The following is a 21,374-nucleotide window of genomic DNA, read 5'->3' on the forward strand; positions in this document are numbered from 1 at the left end:
TATACCAGCCAACGAAAACATTCTGTGAACATTGAAAGTGTCTCCAGCCAGCTGGCGGACGACGTTGGCTAATGTCTAGTGGGCTTAAACTCAGGTCCATCCACGTCAATGGGCCAGAATTTGAGTTCAAAATTATGTCCGATGCCTGAGGTGAGAGCCCATGGAAATAATTATATCCTGAGAAGCCTATTTTTCAGTGTTTCATAACACGCAAATTATTTTGATCCGCGGATCAATTTGGTTTTGCAAACCATTCGCATTTCATAAAGTTAAACAATTATCAAATTTGTTTCCATACCTATTAGGCTCGAAAACCTATTTGAGTTCTCTCAGTTCTTTTTCTCGAGGAACGAGTTCTCCGGAAAAAAATAACCAGAACACACAAATAACTACCAACCATACAAAAATGAAATTCTAAAAACAAAGACCCATAAGAAAAGAAGAAAAAAGGGCAAAAGAAATGGAAAAGGAACAAAAAAAAGGCTAAGTTATTAGCAGTTGTTTTCCCTCCAAAATCCAGAAATAAATAGAGAGGATAAGCCAAGCCTCCCCTGCCTTCACTATCCATCGTCTCCTTCCTCAGCCTCTCATCCTATCCATCCAAGAACCCCGAAAAATTCCAGACCCGGGAGCGCGCAGCACCGGCAGCCATTAGCGCCCACTTACCAGACAGCCAGCCAGCCGAAGCAGGCCACAGCCATGGCCGCCCCCGCCACGACGTCCCTGCTGAGCACGCTGCTGCAGCTGCCCCTGGCCCCGTTCTCAGGGAAGAGCTCGCCGCCGTCCGTGGTGCACGTGCCGCGGCGGGCGCCGACGGCGGTGGTGGCCGCCAAGGGGTACAATGTGCAGATCCTGGTGGACGAGAACGAGGGGGAGGAGTCCATCTTCCGGCGGTTCCGGCGGGAGGTGATGCGCGCCGGCGTGCTGCAGGAGATCAAGCGCCGCCGGAGGTACGAAAGCAAGAAGGATGAGAAGAAGCGCAAGGCGCGCGAGGCCGGACGCCGCAACCGCCGCAGGTAAACGTCTCGGCGCTTCTGCTATCTTTCCTTGATGCTGTAGACTAACCGAGCTAGTGCATGGAAATTGGATACGGTTTGTGCTTGTGCATTTAGGATGCTTTGTGCTTGTGCTTCCTTGTTCTTGGTGATGGAACTGGTTATTCTTGAAATCAATTTACCTGCACACAGCTATAAGAGACAGTGACAGAGTAGTGCGTATAGATGTTCGATGGCCATGCCTGTCAGCAGAAGGGATACTATGCAGTTGTGGTGTAAATTGGGACTCGCAATTTGATATTTGGTGATAGTGCGAATTGTTGGAAGTGGTCGATCTTTCTGTTATTGTGAACTTACAAGTAGCTATGTCCAGAGTTCGTCTTAGGGATGATGTAGAACAAGATTTCTCTGGTGCAGCACTGATGTGCAGCAGTGCAGGTAAAGTTTCCTGGTTTAAGTCAGTGTTCAGCTTCCTCGCAAAAAAAAAAAAGTCAGTGTTCAGCTGTATGGCCAGTTTAACTTGATGATGGATATGCTGAATAAAGAGAGAATTCTAGCTGGTTCCCGCCTTGTTTGTACTATTCAGTCATTTCAACGCAATGCATTGTGCATTGTTGTTAGTTTTGATGTTATTGTGTAGTGTAGTTGATGACTCGATTGGATTTCAGTGTTGACATCCTTTAGGATTATGCATTGGTTAGTTAAACAATCTATGAAAGTTCAGCTCAAATGATCTGCCTAAACAAAGCAAATATTGAACTTTGGAGAACATCTTCAGTTCCTAGTATTGATTTGACATGATCAGCTAAACTGTGCTACATCATATGTCAATTTTAACTAAAACTGTGTGCTGAAAACTTTGCAGGCGCATGATGGATGAGCCAAGGTTCCCAGAAGAAGATGCAGGCGCCGCAAAGGCTCGTGATGATGATGATGACAACTGGGAGATTGACGGTCTCCTGTAAAACAATGAAGTTCATAAGTTCAGATACACAGTTTCAACGATTTGAGTTCTTTTTTTGGCCCTGCAAAGCGCAAAACTATGTGAGTTTTGGCAGTGTTCATTTCCACTTCAATTGTACGGTTGTAATGTGTAACTAAATCTTAGCTAATGCAGCATCCTTACCTTTCACTGAGCCCTTGCGTTGACTGTGTTTCAAATCTGTCTTTGCATCCTTTTCAGCACCCATTGTTAAGATATGTTTATGAAAGTTCAGAAACTGATGAGCAAGGTGTTCACACACTGCATCTGTTTCTCTTCTGCAAAGAATACTCGGGCAAACAAATTACACATTTCTTGCATATGCTTCCTGTGATCCTAAATAAGTCCATCTAGGTTTGACCTAAGTCAAACTTTTAAAAAAAGGTTAGACTAGTAATACCAATTAAAAATGCTCTCTTAGATGAAAAAGAATTTTTTTGCGAATCAAATGAAAAAGAATTGTATATTATGGAAGTAAATCTAAATGGACTTATATTTAATTTTTCGAGTAAATGGACTTATATTTACTTTTTGCGAGTAAATGGACTTATATTTATGATGTGGTTTATATAATATGAACAAATTGCAATTACAGCTATTTTGGCTCATTTCATTTTTGAATAAATATTAGCCAAGGGAGCTACTTTATGTTCCATTCGTGCGTGCTATCTCTAAACCAAAAAAGAAGAAGGGAAACTAGGAAGTATGTATATGTATCACATTCTTGCAGGCATGAAGCTCCACTCGCAAAGCTTTTGCATGTTAGAACAAAAGAGTTGCTCAGGGTTCCCAGCTGTCCCAAAATAGTTGAGAAAGAACTGTCCTAACGTTAGGGGCAGCGGTTGCTCGCGAGAGGTGCCTCCGTGACACCCGGTCACCGCGCCACCGCGGAGGCCGCGCGCAGCCGCACGCCTCCCCGCACCGGCGGCGACCACCCAACAGCAACGCCCTTGCCCGAATCCGCCGGCTCGGCGCCGCTCCATTGCCGCCTATTAGAGCACCGCGGGCGGGCAGCTCCTCGATCTGCCTCGCTGAAGAAAGAAACTCCACAAGGATCTCCGTCCTCGCCGAAAGAAACTCCACAACAAGGATCTCTGCATCGATCGCCATGGCGTCCACGCGCGTGTGGCTCCTCGCGGCGGCGCTCGCGGCGGCGTGCGCTCTGCTCGCCTGCAGGCCCGCCGGCGCCGAGGAGGGACTCCCGCCCGCCATCGGCGGCACCGTGTTCGGGTGCAACCCGGCCGTGGACAAGACGTGCAAGCCCGACGGCCCGACGCTGCTGCCGGGCGGAGGCGTGGACCTCGACGGTGACGGCGACGAGGACGAGCTGCCCATGTTCGACCCCCACCTCACCATCCTCGGCCACGCCCACTGAGTGTTGCTCTTAGTACTAGCTGCATTGGCTGGTCGTGTCAGTGTGTTGAGTGTGTCTTCCATCATCTAATTGACGTTCTGATCTGGACATGTTGCATTTGCGTTGTGTTGTGATCTGTTTGTTAATTTGGGGTAAAAGGTATGGAATGTTTCAACTTTGAACAGAGAATTTGAAGCTTTCTAGTTGAATTTACAATGATTATATTTTCTCCTTGCCCCATCTCAAGCAAAGAATTTTAAGCTCCTGACCCAAATAAAATGCAAGGAGAAGATCTCAAGCTCTCTGAATTTACAATGATTTAGTCCTTACTTTTGATTACGACAACTTGGTGTCTCGGCCCATTTGTGGCAGGGCTGCACAGCCCATTCTTCCATTGATGCAACTCGGCCCTCATGCATAGCATTTCACTGGGAATATTCCGTGGTATATACAATTTCATGGGTAAAGAAAAGCTATATATGCAAACACATGTTAAACACATAGCTACAATGGAAATCTCTGCCAAATTTAAATGCATCAGTAACAAGTTAGCATTTGATTTGTGCATCATGTTGCCGTACTTTTGTTATTTTAGCGTGCCTTTGTTATTTGTTGGATCTTTTAGCCAATGGCCACTATTAAGCTGGGGCATGTTTTTTTTATCCCACTATGTAAAAAGCCATTTGATCTGTCTACCGTATTGTGTGTGGTGGGTCCCACACCACCAATCCAGCGACTCGGCTGGGGCCTTCCTCTCGGCGACAGACATTCCCTTCCTCAGATCTCTTACATGCCTTTTCAGATGCAAAAAAGGTCAGCTAGATAGGAGCACCTTTGCAAGAGAAAACATTAGCATTGGTGATTGTGAGTTCAAGTTGATGCAAAAAGGAGAAGACGGCATGAGAGAGTAAACTAAAGAGAAGCAGCAACAAGGCGCGAGGCCTTTGTCCCCGGGCGCGGTGTCACGGCAGTGCCTCCTCAACGCCACTGTCCCCGATTCGTAGCTGGGGTGCTCATTAAGCAACTGATACAACAGCAGGAATACCTAATACTCCTAGCAAATTGTTCGTGTCAAGATCTCAAGAGGAGCAGAGATTAATTGGCGTTGTTTTTGCACTGAACACTGATGGTAGTAGCTCCAAAACATAGAAGAGTCACAATTGCGTAGCCACTTCAAGTACTCATCATCATGTACTAATACGTACTCTCTCCGTCCACGAACTAGCTTCTTCTAAACGTCGTATATTCATGGATGGAGGTATTAACTTTTTGTTCTATAGGTTGAGTTGCACACACCAAAGAACAAACGTTACTGAAGATTAAGATGCTGACGAAATTGAAACCACTGCTAATGACGTTACTGCTAAGAGGATCAACTATTTAAGACACACTTGAGACTTATCGAGTGATGGTAAGAGGAGCATGCATGGGCTTGTACGTACCTCCGAGGCTTCATCCATTCTAGGTGCCACAAATTCCGCGCTCCTGCTCCCGATGGCTGGGTGCATGCAATGGTCTTCGGTCGCAGGAGAAAAGATTCTCGCCGCCTCTGTTTCCTAACCCTGCAACCGCATCGGCGCATGATTTCGGCCGGCGCCTCCGCAATTCGTTCTCAACCTCTCTATTGTGCGTAGTACGTGTTTGACCGTGTATTCAGTTCGTGTTCTTCGTGTGAAACGAGTTTAGTATTGGCGTGACAATTTTTTATGTCTAATTATTTCCACACACACACGCTACACACACACACGCACGCACGTGTATGTCTCGTTGTTGTGGGAATCTGCCCATGGAGATTCAAGATCGCAATTCTCTCTTGGGATTAAATTTTAGGCGTGAGAATTTGTTTTTTTTTGTCATGAGAGATATTACTATTTGTCTGAAATTTCGGTTTGTTCATTGAAAGATACACTTTTTCCCCCCAAAATTCGGTCTTAATTTCGCGAAATTCGGTGTCTTCATTGGGGCCAGAAAAATCGGAAAACGAAATCCCAAACCCTGATGTCCACGCATGTATATATAGGTGTAAGTCCACGCATTAGTGTATATAGGTGTAAGTGCGTACCCGGCGCCTCTAACTTGTCCTCTAAAAATTATGCACATATAGTTGGATGTAAATTTGATGGAGCTAGACAACGCCATGTGTTCAAGTTTAACACTCTAAACTTGCTATGGTGCTTATTTATGGAACCTGTCACTTAGTGGTCAATGTATGCTTATATATAGGGTTAAAAAGCTAGGCATGACTCACCTGCTACTGAATTTGGGGGGAGAGAGAGAGAGAGAGAGAGAGAGAGAGAGAGAAAGAGAGAGAGAGAGAGAGAGAGAGAGAGAGAGAGAGAGAGAGAGAGAGAGAGACCATCCTCTTCACTACGTTCCTCCTCCAGGCTCCAACCCCCTTCTCTCTCCTCTCCCTTTTCCCTTTTCTTACCATGGCGAGGGCATATGCTGGCTGCTTAACCAAATGTCATGCCGATCTTATAGCTCAAATTAGTTTGGACTTGGCAGATGCATGAGATGAGACATATGGGAGTGCCAACATTTTTGGAGGGCCTTGGTAGTGCTACATGACTCCACCTGCAGCCAGCAGCTATCCCCAGCCCCTGCACAACAGCATAGCTAGCACTTGGCCAAAGCTGCTTTATCACATCATCGCCCAACCCACCACTTCCTATTATTGCTTGAAAAATCCTATCTTGATAATCTCCGGTCGATCCGATTGTCTTGCCTATGGCTGGCAACAGGACACGGTGTGGATATACATGAAGATCTAAGGCACCAGTTGAGGGATTCTTGTCTTGATTTTGCTTGAGATCTATAGCTTGCCATAGGTGTGCCATGCATATGATGAGCACTTGTAAAAGAGATCTTGTGATGAGAGAGGTGGAGGAAGAAAGATCATAGATGGAGGGCATATTCAGCTATGTATCTGCGACGACGACCATTCTGCGCTTGATGATCAAATTACATGGTGGATGGAGCGAGCGATATTGGTGAGGTTCAATCCGATGATGGGGGTTTTACATGAAGGTGAATCCAGAGTATCTGATTGAGCCGCGCCAATATCACTTCCTTCCACCATACGCACACATAAAGGATTGCAGCAGCGTTCTAGCTACTTTCTCAAAGGTTAGATGATCAGTCGTTACTTCTTTGTTTCAGCTTATCTGTTTCTTACTCACTTTTGTTCCCTTTTCTTTTCTTTGGAGCAATCATTTTTTTTTGTTGTTGTTGTTATGAATTCTGATTACTAGCCGAGTTAAATTGTTGATTGGGATGCCGATAAGTACTGCTGCACGCATGTAGTTCAGCAGCGACAACTCTTTCCTGCTTGAAATTGCAAGTAGTTCAATAGTTAGCTGTTTAGAAAGATCACTGGCATGCATTCGAATGAACCAATGAATTATATATAAGCCAAACAGATCAATTTATTCCAAAATCAAGCTGCAGATGAGAGGAGACCTCCCTCTTTCTTTCTTTTTTTGCAAACGAAAGTTAGGTTGCAATCCAAACAGACCACTTGCTAGCTAGATTTGCTTAACAGGATATTTTAGGTCATGCCTTTTTTAAAATTAATCATTTACGCCATGTACTTGCACAAATTTTATGCAACAATAATTTTCTGACATTAAGAGCTGTTTGTGAACCGTAAAACATCATTGTCAGTTGTGTCAATTCCGCGTTAAGTTGCACGACGTCTATGGAGTAGTAGATGGGACACAAACATCACACTGCCAAACAAGCTAGCCAAGTATAGATGCGCGCCCACACACTACATGCGATGTAACAATAAAAGTCATGAACTAATATAACTGTTGATCTTGATAATGTACTTGTCGGTTGCGTCGTCTCATGATGCAGGGACTAGAATAATCTTTATCCCATTAGGTAAATATATGTGATTAATTACTAGCAGGCACCAATTTTGAATGATTGATCTCATGATCTAGTAGACCGTGGATAGAAATCGCTTTGAATGCAGGTTCCTCGTAAGCTTGCAGGAATAATAGAAATGCCTTCAATTTGTGTTTTGTATGGAATCTTTTGTTCCAAAAGTAACGGAACCTAGATGCTAGCTCCTACCATAGAGGGGCTCAACATCAATAATCATACGATAGTCATACTAATCTCTCTCTTTCAGCTTGCGTGTGTCCACAAGGACCGCAAGTTGAATGTAACAGCGGCAGCCGCAGCATGCATCATCTTCATGACCTACACCTACTCGATCCATTGGTGTGAAATTGTGAGCTTGCCTCCTCATTTCTTCGAACAATATTTCTAACGGCATAATCATACGGCCAAAAATTTCGTCATAAGATAGTTACGTGACTGTCGTCATCATGAAAATATATTTTCCAAAGAAAAAAATTACTGCCGCTAAAGCTGAATATGGAAATCTTTGTACTTTCAATAGTCATAACAAATTCTTTTTTTGAGAGCAGAATAAATCCTTATATGCGTGGGAGCATATCGATTTTTGAGAAAGGTTACAGAAGTGGGTGGTCGCACGAGAGATTCGACGCTCTCTGTAAGAAGTACTACCTCCGTTTTCATATATTTGACATTAGGACAGCAAGATTAGTTCAAGAATGAACTAATGAAGCTGTCCTAACATGACGTCAAATATTAAAAAACGGAGGTAGCATTAACAATACAGGGTCAAAACCGTAATTGGGGTTTTACGGTTGCGGAAGCTGAATAGATGGGTAGTGGAAGAGTTAAATGGACTTCTTCCTCCACCCTTCAAAGACAAAAAGGATCACAGGCTGGTGGGCCGGATAAACAAGAAGAAATGGGAATCTACTCCCAACTTGGGCCGCGCAACCGGCAACCGTGGCCTGCTCGGTGGCCCAACCCAAAACCCACCCAACCGAACCGTCGGGTTCTCCGGGCCAGCTCACGGCCGCCGCCAGCGAGCGAAACGGCCCGGGCACGGCGGCTATCTCGCCTCCAACGGTCTTCGGCTACCCGTTCGCTGCCCCCGAGGCAGCCAGCCCCTCCCCTCCTCGGCAACACGACAGCCGCCGCGCCGGGGAGGAATCCAAGCGAACCACCCCCCACGCCGTTATCGCCTCCCGTACAAATCCCTCGATCGATCGAGCTCTCGGGGGCATTCCATTTGGGCATCGCTTCGCTTTTCCACGGGCGCTGATCGATCGATCGATCTCGGCGTCGACGAATCGGTTGCTGATTTCGTGCGGCCGGGGGGCGGCGGATTAAATTGGTGAGGGTTTCTCGGGTCCGCTATATGCTGCCGCGATGCCGGCCAGCATCCGCTCGGTGTCCCCGGACGCCGCCGGCGATGTTGGCGCCGCGCTCGCCCTCGAGGACCTCGTTGTCGGCGGCGGCGCGGACTGCATCGGCGCGCTCGCGTGCGGCCGCCGCCGCAGCTTCTCCTACCGCCGCCTCCCCGAGCCCCGCCTCCGCCTCACCGTCCGCAAGCTCGACGACTCCTTCTTCGGTACCCTCCAGATTAATCTAACGGGCTTCTATTTTCCCCCAAAGTTTGTCGGAATGGGGGAAATTTCTGATAAGATTTTTCACGTTTTGAAACAGACGTGGAGATTGCGAGGTCCGCCGCGGTGTGGGAGCTAAAGGCGGCCATCGAGGAGCTTTTCTTCGCCCTCTTCGACGACACCGAGAAGACCATCCCTTGGTACGGCACATGTGCCCCCCCACCCTCTTCCCCTCCCATGATGTGATGCCCAATATGACTACCATGAACTATCCGATTGCGACTTTGCAATCACGAAATGGTGCTTTACGGTTATCGATTCGGATTTTCTGAGGTGGTTGGGTTCAATGCGATTTTCATGCTGGCAACTTAACATCCAAGGTTGGGGCTTGCTTGTTGTAGGCAGCACGTGTGGAGTCACTTCTGCTTATGCTTCAAGGACGAGAAACTGACGGATGACAAGGCAACATTGCGTGCATTTGGTATTAGGGATGGTGATGAGGTACTTGCACTTTCCTGCTCAGCCATAGGTTCACGGATGCATTTTTCCCTTTTAGTGCCGACTAATCCTGCTTTGCCTTGTGGGGTAAGTAGGAATATTACATAGCCTGCTTCATTTACCAAACAAAAGTGGTATGGTTACTTGTTCATACACAAGACATGGAACCAGCACACGACATTTGCAGAAGCAATTAAATTGCATTTTTTTTGTTAAGCTTTGCTGCAAACCACGATTCCCCTATTCCCTTGCATGTGCAGAACTGCATCTCAATGCTCAGTTACTTTGATTCTGTAGTGTATATGTTCAAGAAACCGTGATATAGTGCAGAACTACACTCTACTGCTTTTACGATCTCTTCTTTTTCTTGATTTCGAAGGAAATTTCGGATGTCATGATGATCTGCCATTTGTGTGCTTCTAATAGCATAATACAACCATTATTATCAAGTCACTCTGCTTGGATAATCAAATACAGTATTTTTTTTTAGTATTTGTGACATTTGGTATGGCAATGTTGAAATCCCATTTAGTACACTTCACATTGTGATGCAGCATATCCTTAGGTTTCAGTGCCGTGCCTTTTCTTATACTTTCTCCCATCATGCAGCTTCATTTTGCCCAGCATCTCTCTGTTGACTACAGCCCATGCAAGAGTCTTCCCAAAAACCAGAAGACAGCATCTCACAGAAGGTATTCAATATTCTAATGCCCTCTATCTGCTTCATCACACACCTTCCGTTTCCATGAAGCACAAAATTCAATTTGCTGACAACTGCTAACATCACAAATAATATACTATTGTAGGTCAATGACTTCGTCGGATGATATCAGGCCAAGGAGTTTGTTGGATGATCTCAATGAAGATGAGGGTGAGAAGTTTACTGACAGCAGGTGTTCTACAAGTGTCTTAGAAGATCTTTGTATTTATGAGTACAATGAGGAGCGCATGGAAGAAGAAAGCCGCAAGAAGGGAAGTTTATTCCGCGGCTGGTTCTCTTACTCTAAATTGAGGAGTAACAGGAGGACGCATGCAGAAGACACTGTGCCACCATCTTGTGAGAAGAAAAATGCACGTCCAAAGCTGGGGAAGTGGTTCTCCTCAAAAAGATCGAAGACACAGGGCAATTGAAGGCTAAATATATATGTGCTTTGTTCCACGGAAATCAAATTCTGAAATGGTGTCCTTTTCTTTTTATTTACGTGCTCCTCCGTACGGGCAGCCAAAGAGGAGATGACACGATTCCTTGCAATCTTAGAAAATACTCACTTAACTATCCCAAAGTTTAATGTATATATGTGTATGATCTGAGTTTTTGCTCCTTTAAAAAAATTAACGATCTTATTATGTGGTGCAATGAAAGGCTTATTATGCTGTGCTATGGAAGGATTCAACTATGTATAGAACTTCTTGTTGCATGAGAAACAATGATTGACGATTCACATAGTACACATTTTTGTTGTGCATGGACAGGCTTGCAAGCCCTGCAAGTACGGTGAGACCAAACCTTTGTGCTTGACAGAACAACTTCACATGAAAACATTTCAATTTCTGTATAGTTTTGGAAAGTTTCGCATGCTCTGGATTGGGCCGTAGAGTTGAATCTCTTGACGTTATTGTTGATACGACCTCAAGCCATTGAAACCCAGAACAACTGAGCTAAGTAAAACTAACCATCAACGGGAAATAATATTAACGAAACTTGTTCATCATATCAGATATCACAAGCTACATACGAGCATCATCCCTTTGAAAAGAACAAATGAACAAACAGCAGGAGAAGAATTAGAAGAGTAAACTACTAAAAGAGAAAATCCCTAGATTAATGATTACACTTTTGAGAAAACTAGCTTTGATTGAGAGATCCAGAGGCAGGTCTCTACTCTCTACTACAGGGAAGAAGTACTAATGACCGGCGCCTCGCCGGCTGGGCCCGGCCCTCGCGACGGCGAACACCGGCAAGTTGGCCGTCGAGAACCCGCCGCTGCCGTGGCCGTGCAAAGGTCTGGCACCCTCCGCCGTGCTCAGAGCGTAGCCGCAGAGAAGCAGGAACACCGCCGCCACCACCAAACGGACGGCCAGCCGAGACGGCCGGAAAGCCATCGTCCTTGCTGCTACTTCGACGACGACAACGACGACGACGCTGCGCACGCCTTCGTGGTATGCGAGAGGAATGTTGGGAACGAAGGATGGAGACTGGTGAAGCTTGTAGCTGCAAATATAATGGCGGGTATGAGCTTTGTGAGGTGTAAGTTTACTTCGAGGAGGAGGGGGAGGAGGAGGAGGAGGAGGAGGAGGAGGAGGCTTAAATGGTGAGGTGTGGGTGTGCTGCATGAGGCGTGTGCGGCAAGGAGTTTGAACGTGGAAGGGAGTTGACAAATGGAAGGGGGAGGTGAGGAAGAAAGGGAAGTAGGTTAGATCTCGTTAGGCTGCAACCACTCGCTACTTTTGGATTGTGAACCAAATCTAGAGTTGCCTTTTCCTTTGGGTTGCATCTACACGTCGAGTCCTTGAGCCTTGACCCGTGTGGATGTGTTTGTTTGTGCAGACGTACGTGCGTACTTTCTTTGCAGAGAGGAACTGGTTAACGTGATACTTGATTAGTACTCCTTCCATCCCAAATTGCAAGTCGTTTTGGTATTTTTAGATTCATAATATTTGGTATGTATCTAAATATAGAGTATATCTAGATAGGTAGTAAAATCAATAAACCTAAAAATGCTAAAACGACCTACAAGTTGTGACGGATGGAGTAATACTGTAAAGTCCGTGCTATGGATTATGACAAGATGTTTCAAAGTCGAGACTTGAGAGCGTTGTGTTGTGTACTCTGCAGTGGAGAATTTATACACTGTTGATTTGTTGCAATCATATCTCTGCTATCTGAAAAGCAAATGATTTTTTTAGGATGGAAAGCCATGCTACTTAATAAGAACATAGTTAAGCATGCAGACATTACCGATCTCAACAAATTTCTCACATTGCAGCAAAGATCATGCATGGAGTGCTCCTTACTCAAGTGTGCCATTTGATCCATGGAGTCCAAAGCTTTGCCGGGTTGCAAATTAAAGCGAGCATGCACCGAGCGACCGAGGATATTTACATCGTCGCTAATGCTGCAAGTATTTTCCTGCGCGTTCTTTTAACTTTTTGAATACTTTTGTGTTATCCGAATGAGACCAAGTCCGCTGATGGCATTCAGACTGTTCAAAACGTAGAATCAATCGTTTTATAGTCCTTTCCAATGAGAAATTTCAAGGAATGCTGAATGCCTAGCAAAAGGGTTAAGTGAGTTATTCCTCGCTCGCTCCCCCCCACTGATGACTTGCTTCAGTGGTTCAGTTGGTCGGTCGTACAAGTTGCGTTTTATGCTGAATTCCTGATAGTGTATGCGTGTTTGAAATCTCCTGTGTTAGCAGCCACCTTTTATTATATATAATTCCTTTCCTTGGATAAGGAGAGATCCTTTGGATGGCATGGTGGTTAACAAGATGGCCCGCACAAATAGTTGCCAATATTTAGATATTTTATTTCAAACTAAATTATTATAAATAGTTGTGTTTAGTAATGTCATGGTTAGATATTATCATATTTTTATTGTCATATTGTGACATATATTTTTTAACATGAATTAAAGAGAAAAAAGAATGGCTTATATAGAAACATATTTTTATACTTAATGAAGCAACATAAAGATTTATACTTTCTTCGCATGAATATAATTTCCTACGCTTTTGACTCGCGATGTAGATTTTTGTTTGTAAGTTTCGGTTACGATGATAAAATATCTTTATATTTTATAAGAATGTTCAATGAATAATATAAAATAATAATTAAAATTTAATTTTGACTTTGACCTTTTTAGTTATTATCGTATCCAAATTCCCTTTCCTTTCTTTGTTCTCCAATCACCGGTTCCTATAGACGTATACATGCATGATCCTAATTTGCTCTTATGGCAGTTGCACCAATTCCCCATTATGAACTCTACTCCTGGGTCAATAAATACGTTGTTGTGGCTAGTCCTTAGTCGTGCCCATCCTTTCTCTTTCTGGCTTCTGCTCTCAAGGAGTGTTGCTCGCTATGTTGTGGTCATCAAAGATGCATCCTTGATTGTGACTATCGTTCCCTCTCGTCGAACACTACATGCAGCATGTTATGGCGCGCATGCGAAACATCGATACTTGAGTTGGTTTTTTATAGATCACACCATCACTATGCCATGACTCTGCTTTAGTTGGTTTTGGAAAAGAAGAGAAGCGCAGATACAGACACTCTAGACCCCCGTCGGGAAGGCCATGCGCGGCTCCAATTGGTCATGACCTTGAAGATTTTTTTTTTCTATTACACATGATGAGAAACGGACATGTGTTATGATGCCACCTTTCCTTTCTTTTTTGAGAATTTTTTCACTTTAATCGGAATCATTCTTATGGAAAGATGTAGTCCAATCCCGGTAGGATAGGCCTATGGAAATAATAAACTCAAAGTTTGATACGAACAGTAAAAAATTGTAACACAGTTTTATGTTTATTCGTGTCAGTACTAACTAAAATGATTTTGTAGCAAAGTAAACCATGGTGTATTTCTTTTAAGAAGAAATCATGTTATAATATACACTACCAATGATATTAAAATTTAATTTTAATATTTAATGGGAACCTTATTGAGCAGTGGATGGATGCACCACAATCATCGAGGACACATCCACCCATTGTCCCCTCTCGTCGAACACCTCAGCTTTCTATGGATGTGCATAAATGCCGACAGCAATTTCATGTTGCTTTGTTAACGCTAACTCTACAGCTCTTGATTCTCCACTGATCACCATGCTACACAGCAAGACATTTCCGTTAGGTTGCTTTTCATCACCCCTGGTGTTTGCCATTACTGTAGTGGTAGTGAGAACAGCTAGAATTATGCCGTGGCTTCGACATGGCCGCGTACCAAACTGTCATTGCCATTTCCATAGGATTGTTGTCATCAAGATTTCGGAGCCGTGAGTTCTCTCATAACTTTTTATAGATTAGAATTGCTTCGTAGTCTCACCGTGACCTAGCTAAGGCGTAGCTTCGAACTTATTTTTTCATTGATAGGGGGCCAACCGTGGTAATTTTTCAAAATTTAGTTGAATTAAAAAAATTAGTGAAAAATTGGGAACCATAGGGGGGCCATGCCCCTGCCTGCCCCCTCCCTCTGCCACTGGACCCAGCCGCTCTTCGCTTCTGTCCTCTAATTTTAATTATGTAGTTATTACTCTCTATATAGTGTTATCCAATTATGCTTCTTCATAGTCAACCCACTGCTTTTTCTCCACGGTCATCATCACCCCCTCGGAATTTGATGCTTTTTTATCGTCTTCTAGATAAGAATTACATCGCAGTTTCTGCCATATGGCTAGTTGGCTACACTATGTCCATTCTCTTCTTTCTTCCAAATATGCTTGTTAAGTTGCACTTCTCCTTGGCGCGTCCTTCCCAAAGCTTTTCTTCGTGCTTTTCACTACACTCTCGGAAGTTGGAATAACGGACTCTCTTTAGATTGGAATCACATCACAGCAGCAAGTTACTGGTGTTTGTTGGCTGGTTTAGTTTCAACGACAAAGACCTTTGTTAGACTCCATGTAAGTTACGTATTGCAAAAGGTACATGGATGAATGAATAAGAAACAATGTGTGAATTTTAAGACCCTGGAGCAGAGAGCATGCACATGCACCTAGATATACAGGCGCTCACCTTTGTCTTCTCTCATTTGTTCTTTGCCTGTGCATGCCAGCCTCCTGATCGGGATTCGGGAGTGCACATGCCGCATAACTTTTGATACTAAAACGACCCTCGCGGACACGAGCACATCTTCTCTTGAATCTCTTCCTTTCGTCGGTTTCCATCATTTTTCCTTGCTCTTTGAATCGAGCAGGGAGACTGGAGGTAGTAGGGCAGCAGCTACCATACAGCACAGCAGTAGCACCGGAGATGAGATGCAATACGCGTGGCGTTAACATAGCAGCAACAGCCACTGGGCACGGCCTTGCACGAAAAAAGTTTACTTTTTATTCTCCCTCTTTCACGTGGTATTTTTTTTCAATTTGTGAAGCAACTTTTCGTAAAAGTTGTAATCTAATAGGATCCGTAGTGTATTCGAGCCGTAGTGTATTTTTTTCTTTTATACATTCTAAATTTAGCTATTTAGTAATCGTATTTCACATAGACCCTTTGGGTTAATTTGGATAGTTAGATCTTTATAAAATCTGACGGTAAATTTTTTTTTCTTTTTTCTAATTAACGTTGGAATTTCTAAACTCTTTCGACGAACGTGGTGGCGAGAATCCTTTTCCAAGAGATCCCTTGGCACGGTGGTTAAGATTACACCGATCGAGGACAAAAACCGTCTTCTTTTTTTTAGTCTTCATCTTTCCATTGAGACCAGCAGCACATCACTCTTTGGAGCAACGCCGCAGCAGCAGTGCAGTACGGTCCGTCAAGCAGCAGGGTGGTGGTGGCGAATCTGCCGTCATGCTATGTAGGCGCATCGTATGCCCACCGACCGCCGCCGACGACCGACGCGCACCCACGCCCGGCGCCACCTGATCGATCGAGCGGTTGTGCAGCAGCTAGCTAGCGCGCGGTGCCCGCCGCTGAGCGCGGCGCGGCCGAACAGGAAGCTGGGGAGGAAGGTGCAGGCGCCGGCCGCCGGCCTTTGCCTGTTTGCCAAGCGTCGTGCCGCGAAATTCCTCCCAGCGCAAGCGGCTTTTGACTCGCCATCGCATGTCGTGCATCTTTTTAGACCGGCCGGTCGTTCGGAGGACGTGGCCCGCCAGCTGAGGCGTTTGACTGCCGGTACGGCTCGCGCCCTAGCTCCGTTTCCTGCTCATCGTGCTATTGCGCATTGCATTGGGTTCGGTAGGCACTACCCACTATGCCACAGCCACTAGCTATACTCGATTCAGAAAGCTACTCGCTGCTAGTAGTTTGGAATCCTAACGAGTTCGAAAAAGCGTCAGTTTTGCAGTCGCGTTGCTGCATGTAAGGCTATTGAGTACGTACTTTGTGTTATGTAGATGAGAGTATGAGACCCAGTCCGTTCATATTGTTCAACGTCGAATCGATAGAGGAATATATGAATGTAGCCTTCACATGAGCGAAATAAAGTGAAGGACTACACTCTCCGAGCCTCTAGGGAACCATATACTATACTCCTTCCGTTCCAAATTATAGGTTCTTTTAATTTTTTTAGGTTCATATAGATATTATTATATATTTAGACATACACTATATCTAGATGCATAATAATATCTATGAATCTCAAAACGACTTATAATTTGAAATGGAGGGAGTAGCAAGTAGCAAGGGAGAGCTCCCTAGCCTTTTTTCCTCTTATACATCCTCCAATACCATCAAATGAATGAATATTACTCTTTGGAGCATACCACACTTATATTCCTTTCTTGAGATCGAGAGATGGATCAACTTTTTTTTCTCAGCAATTTCGTCACAACTATTAGGAAAATGCAGTAGAGCAGGTATGTAGCTATTTTTGGTGGTAGCCTGGTAGGCAAGGCACCCCCATGACGCCATGGCTTTGTTGACGGCATAGATTCGTACCGCGTATGGTGACTAACTAGCTAGCTACTCTAAGCCTGATCATGCTGAGTTCATCGTTCTCGCCGCGCCGCCGAAAGCACTACGTCATAAACGATTTGTATTGTCACGTCGAAATTAGCGTGCTGACGGGCGGAATTGGCAACCACCAGCATAAAGGTGATCGGGGTCGCCGGACTAGTGCCCGTCAACACAAATAACACCAAGATAGCGAAGCCAATAGACCTTATCTGACCTGCTGATTGGTGACGGGTGCGAAATCTGCCATCACAAATGTTTTAACCGCTAGGACGTATGTTTTCTGCCGCGGTGAAGGGAGGGATCGATCCTACCGGCGCCGCGCGCGGCAGCCCACGGGACACCGTGTACCACGCGTACCCACCCACAAGTCCGGCCACCACCCTGCAGGCGACCGGGCCGGGAACTGTCCGTACGTGTGATCTCTCTCGGGGATCGGAGCCAGGCGCCTTGCCGTACGGTGCCGAACACCGGCCGCCAAGGTCTTCCGTGAACCCGCCGCGGGGTCGCGCACGTTGGAGGAAAAGCGCTCGCGCCTAAGCTCGCCGACGATCACCAACCACAGCTGGGATGATGGCGGTATGCATGCAGTGTCGTCGCCGTTCTGACCTTCGTTCGCGTCGTCACGTGTCCTCGAATTCTTTTCTTCCTGGCGTGGCTTTGACCGGCCGGCTAGTTCATATCTGTCGGGGTCGGGGGCGGGGGCATGGCTGACTTCTCGCGCACCCGTACGTTGGGTTACTGGTGGTCCAAGACAACCTGAAAGGCACTTGAACCGACGTTGGGTTACTGTTGGACTCCTCGTCCTCTAGCTCCGGCTCGGCAAAGGCAAGCGAGCTCCCAGCCCGACAACACCGTGCGCTCTCCTGCCTACCTGCTCCTCCTCTCCTGCTTCCCTCTCTGCTTCGCCCAAAGCATGGATCGCCTCCCTTCCTCCTCACATTCCAGCGCCCAGAGAAAAATTAAGAAACCCTTCCTCCTCCTCCGACGTTTTCGCTTTTCGATCGATCCGTGCGGCCGTGACCTCCGGCGAGGCGCCCATGGAAGGACACTGCCTGAGATCTAGCTTGATCTCTCTTTTTTTCCTTCTTTGAGAGGATTGAGACCTTGCTTGATGTTGCAAATGCTCGGGTTTTGTGTGAATGCAATGGGAGATCAACCTGCAAACTTGCGATAAAGCACTAGCTAGGCCCACTGCCTACAAACTCCGACAACATGGGCCCTCGGCAGCCCATCTCGGTCTCCTACATGGGCCGATGATTCTCACGGTCATGTCGATCAAATCAAAGGAAACAAAAAAGAGGGACTAAAATTCAGCTTGTTTAGAAATTCGGGCTTTCTATGATGGAAATACAGCTATCATTCCAAACCTTTTTTTAGGGAATAAGTCTATACTACTACTTATTGAAACATGATAGCCATCAAGTCGTGAGCATATCGTTCATCCGTGATGAGAAACATACAACGAAAGCAAAAATAAACGACTTAGGAGTCAGAGTCAGTCCACCGGCGGTTGACGGTTCTTATATTTTGACTAGCAAACATATCCGTACAAACATACCCGTACGACATTACATGTATTATCTATAAATAATATCCGTGTAGTGCAACGGGAGCCAAAAAAACATTCCATACATTTTCACAGCGCAGAGTAACATACCATAACAGTCCTAAAAAATTTAGATGAATCAGAGATAACCTCGCATGTGCTCACTGGCTTTGATACGTGCCTCAATATGATTGGTCTGTGCTGAACATATGCAATGCAACTAAACAGAATCATATCAGGGCTCTAGAAAGCTACTGGATAAGTTTAAGAATTCTAAATTCTACAACTCACGTTGAGAGATGAATTTGCCAATTAAAAAATCTTTTCTTCACAGATCGCAGTTTAGTAAACTCATATTAAATTTCAATATAACATAGCTTCTACATTCTGACATTTAGAGCACTCACATATCGCGGTTTCGTACAGTCTATTGTAATTTACCTATGCTTCTCACGAAACTGGAGTCCAAGCACTCACATCGACAATGCAGAACTCATTGGCTGGTGTGGAGGCTTAACAGTGAGGCATACAACTGTGTCTCCTACTCTCCTCCGTGTACTGCTGTCCTGTGCGGTCCTGCTTACAAGGTGAGCAGTAGTGTGCATGATTCCAACAATATGGGGCCAGAGGGGTTCACTGTGGTCTCCGCATGAGTGCATGAAACCTGGAGGGGCTCTCGCTGGATGGAGACAAATAGCTCAAACCATCAAACTTAAATCAAGTGATGGCTCGGCCGGTGCTGTGGGCAAATGAATCCTGGCCAGCCAGGCAAGGCATGGCAAGCGGACAGGACATGCAGGTGATGCTGGAACTTCGTGGGTACCGTGGTATGCCGCGCCGACGTCTTCTACCTGGGCGAGAATGCGAGATAGCTAGCCTTGTCTCCTCTGCTTCTCCCTACTCGCGCGTTCCGTCTGGTGGGGCATGGCGTTGCCGTTTTGGCCGTGGGTAGCCGGTAGTGGGGGCTTATAGCGAATGGAATGGGGAAGCGGAGGCTCTCCGAAGGCACTACATACGCCACAACGGGTCCACAGGTCGGCTCGCGGGCAGGAGGTGTGAGGGACAACGAGGTGAAGACCGAGCGGGACAGGGATTGACGGTAAAAAAATTGGAGAAGGCAAAACGCGTGAAGGATTGGTTCCGTATTTTAAAATGGATGCGCTAGTGTCCGGACGTCCGATAATTTTTTTATCATACGTTCTGTTGTAACATTGAAAAATAATTATCGAAACATCAAAAACTAACACTTGCAACATGAAAACATGCACTAAAAATAGTTTTGGAACTCATGCACGCCATCCATCTCATTATAGGATAAAAAATCCCCGTACGCAGCATTTCATCATGTTTCACGCAATATTCATCAGAAGATAAATTTGCAACACCTTTACGTGCATGAAACATCTCGAATCGCTTCGTGCAACATTCAAAACAGACACATTGCAATAATGAAAATCACAAGTTGCAACATCTCGAATAGAAACAATCTTACGATCTCGGCCAAATCAAGTATTGCAACAACAACAAAAAACATCTCTTACAGCATTGCAACAACAAAAAAGCATCTCTTACAGCATTGCAACAACGAAAGAAGAAGAGGTCGAAACAAAGAAAACAACCCTATGCAACATCGTAAACAAGTTGGTGCAACACCCGATTGCTAGCAAGTCGAACTGTTGCAAACAAATGAAACATCAAAAGCCAACTGTTGCAACATCCAAAAATCTCTACTGCAACATCAGGAGGTATCTATCGCAACATGGAGCTGTCAGTAGGTGCGAGCTTCTACTGCTCCGGTTCGTTACGACATCGAGCATCACGCAGAGGAGACGGAGCCCGCTCAGATCTACGACGACCAGCCGGTAGGACAACCGTCCGGCGCAGCCACCGGTGCCGCCTTCGTCGCCGAGAAGCCTCCGGGGGTGGGAGAAAGGTGCGGCGCGACAGGGTCGTAGATGTAGAGGCCGGCGCGCTCCGCGAACAGGGCGCTACGGTGGAGGACGAGGAGGCCGCCGTGGGACTCCACGGGCGTGTACCTGTCAAAACACATCCGACGCGAACGCCTGCCGCGGCTGCCGCGTGACCTCCGCATGGTGCCGCATTTGGTGCTCGTCAAGGCTCTGTCCATGGAGGAAGAGCGGCGCCGTAGGGCCGGTAGGCAGCGGAGATCCGGGACCTGACACCAAGGAGCGGCGCTGGCTCGACACATTCAACACGACGGAGGAGGTTGCCATCATCTACAACCACGCCGCTGCGATTGATTGAGGAAGAAGGATGTCTGATTTTTTTCTAAGCTCAGGGGGTGTTTGGATACACCCTCCTAAACTTTAGTACCTGTCACATCGGATGTTTGGATACTAATTAGGAGTATTAAATATAGTCTAATTACAAAACTAATTGCACAAATGGAGTCTAATTCGCGAGACGAATCTATTAAGCCTAATTAGTCCACGATTTGACAATGTGGTGCTACAGTAACTATTTGCTAATGATGGATTAATTAGGCTCAATAGATTCGTCTCGCGAATTAGTATAGGGGTTCTGCAGTTAGTTTTATAATTAGCTCATGTTTAGTCCTCCTAATTAGCGTCCGAACATCCGGTGTGACCCTCCTAAAATTTAGGACTTCGTATCCAAACATCCCCTCAATCGGTGGAAGGTGGGACCTAGGGCAGTAGAAAACAAGTGGATAAGAATGAAAGCATGTGTCATGAACGGTGGAAGGTGAGATGAGAACGTCCAGTCCTCTCCGGATGTCATACGTCAGGTTTCTAGCATTTCCGATTTTAATATTAATAATTAGGTAGAGATTGACGAGAGCTAAACAAATTCCCTCAAAAACAAATGAAGTATGGCCATCACTTCCACGAACTATGCTTGATCATCTCATTAATTATCTTCCAACATTTGTACCAGCTAGCTTTTGA

The 21,374-nt window shown here is 45.6% G+C and overlaps 3 protein-coding genes across 3 annotated transcripts; all 3 read left to right on the forward strand.

Moving 5' to 3' along the window:
* Positions 1-546: 546 nt before the first annotated feature.
* On the forward strand, positions 547-2,131 carry LOC101767624 (30S ribosomal protein S21, chloroplastic). Its single transcript, XM_004951568.3, has 2 exons — positions 547-1,016; positions 1,861-2,131. The coding sequence occupies exons 1-2, from the start codon at positions 700-702 to the stop codon at positions 1,958-1,960; spliced, it is 417 nt and encodes a 138-aa protein (XP_004951625.1). The 5' UTR covers positions 547-699; the 3' UTR covers positions 1,961-2,131.
* A 369-nt stretch (positions 2,132-2,500) lies between these two features.
* On the forward strand, positions 2,501-3,513 carry LOC111256120. The gene has a single exon (XM_022823720.1). The coding sequence runs from the start codon at positions 3,086-3,088 to the stop codon at positions 3,350-3,352; it is 267 nt and encodes an 88-aa protein (XP_022679455.1). The 5' UTR covers positions 2,501-3,085; the 3' UTR covers positions 3,353-3,513.
* Positions 3,514-7,988: 4,475 nt separating this feature from the next.
* Positions 7,989-10,663, forward strand: LOC101768023. Its single transcript, XM_004951569.3, has 5 exons — positions 7,989-8,789; positions 8,885-8,984; positions 9,186-9,285; positions 9,892-9,974; positions 10,089-10,663. Exons 1-5 carry the CDS (start codon positions 8,588-8,590, stop codon positions 10,411-10,413), a joined length of 810 nt encoding a protein of 269 aa, XP_004951626.1. The 5' UTR covers positions 7,989-8,587; the 3' UTR covers positions 10,414-10,663.
* The last annotated feature ends 10,711 nt before the right edge of the window (positions 10,664-21,374 follow it).

Source organism: Setaria italica, chromosome I, assembly GCF_000263155.2.
Source record: "Setaria italica strain Yugu1 chromosome I, Setaria_italica_v2.0, whole genome shotgun sequence".
NCBI lineage: Eukaryota > Viridiplantae > Streptophyta > Magnoliopsida > Poales > Poaceae > Setaria > Setaria italica.

Coding starts and splice junctions, on each gene's coding strand:
- LOC101767624 (XM_004951568.3), top strand. CDS start 700: ATGGCCGCCCCCGCCACGACGTCCCTGCTGAGCACGCTGCTGCAGCTG. Junction 1,017..1,860: donor GGACGCCGCAACCGCCGCAG/GTAAACGTCTCG, acceptor AAAACTTTGCAG/GCGCATGATGGATGAGCCAA.
- LOC111256120 (XM_022823720.1), top strand. CDS start 3,086: ATGGCGTCCACGCGCGTGTGGCTCCTCGCGGCGGCGCTCGCGGCGGCG.
- LOC101768023 (XM_004951569.3), top strand. CDS start 8,588: ATGCCGGCCAGCATCCGCTCGGTGTCCCCGGACGCCGCCGGCGATGTT. Junction 8,790..8,884: donor GCTCGACGACTCCTTCTTCG/GTACCCTCCAGA, acceptor GTTTTGAAACAG/ACGTGGAGATTGCGAGGTCC. Junction 8,985..9,185: donor ACCGAGAAGACCATCCCTTG/GTACGGCACATG, acceptor TGCTTGTTGTAG/GCAGCACGTGTGGAGTCACT.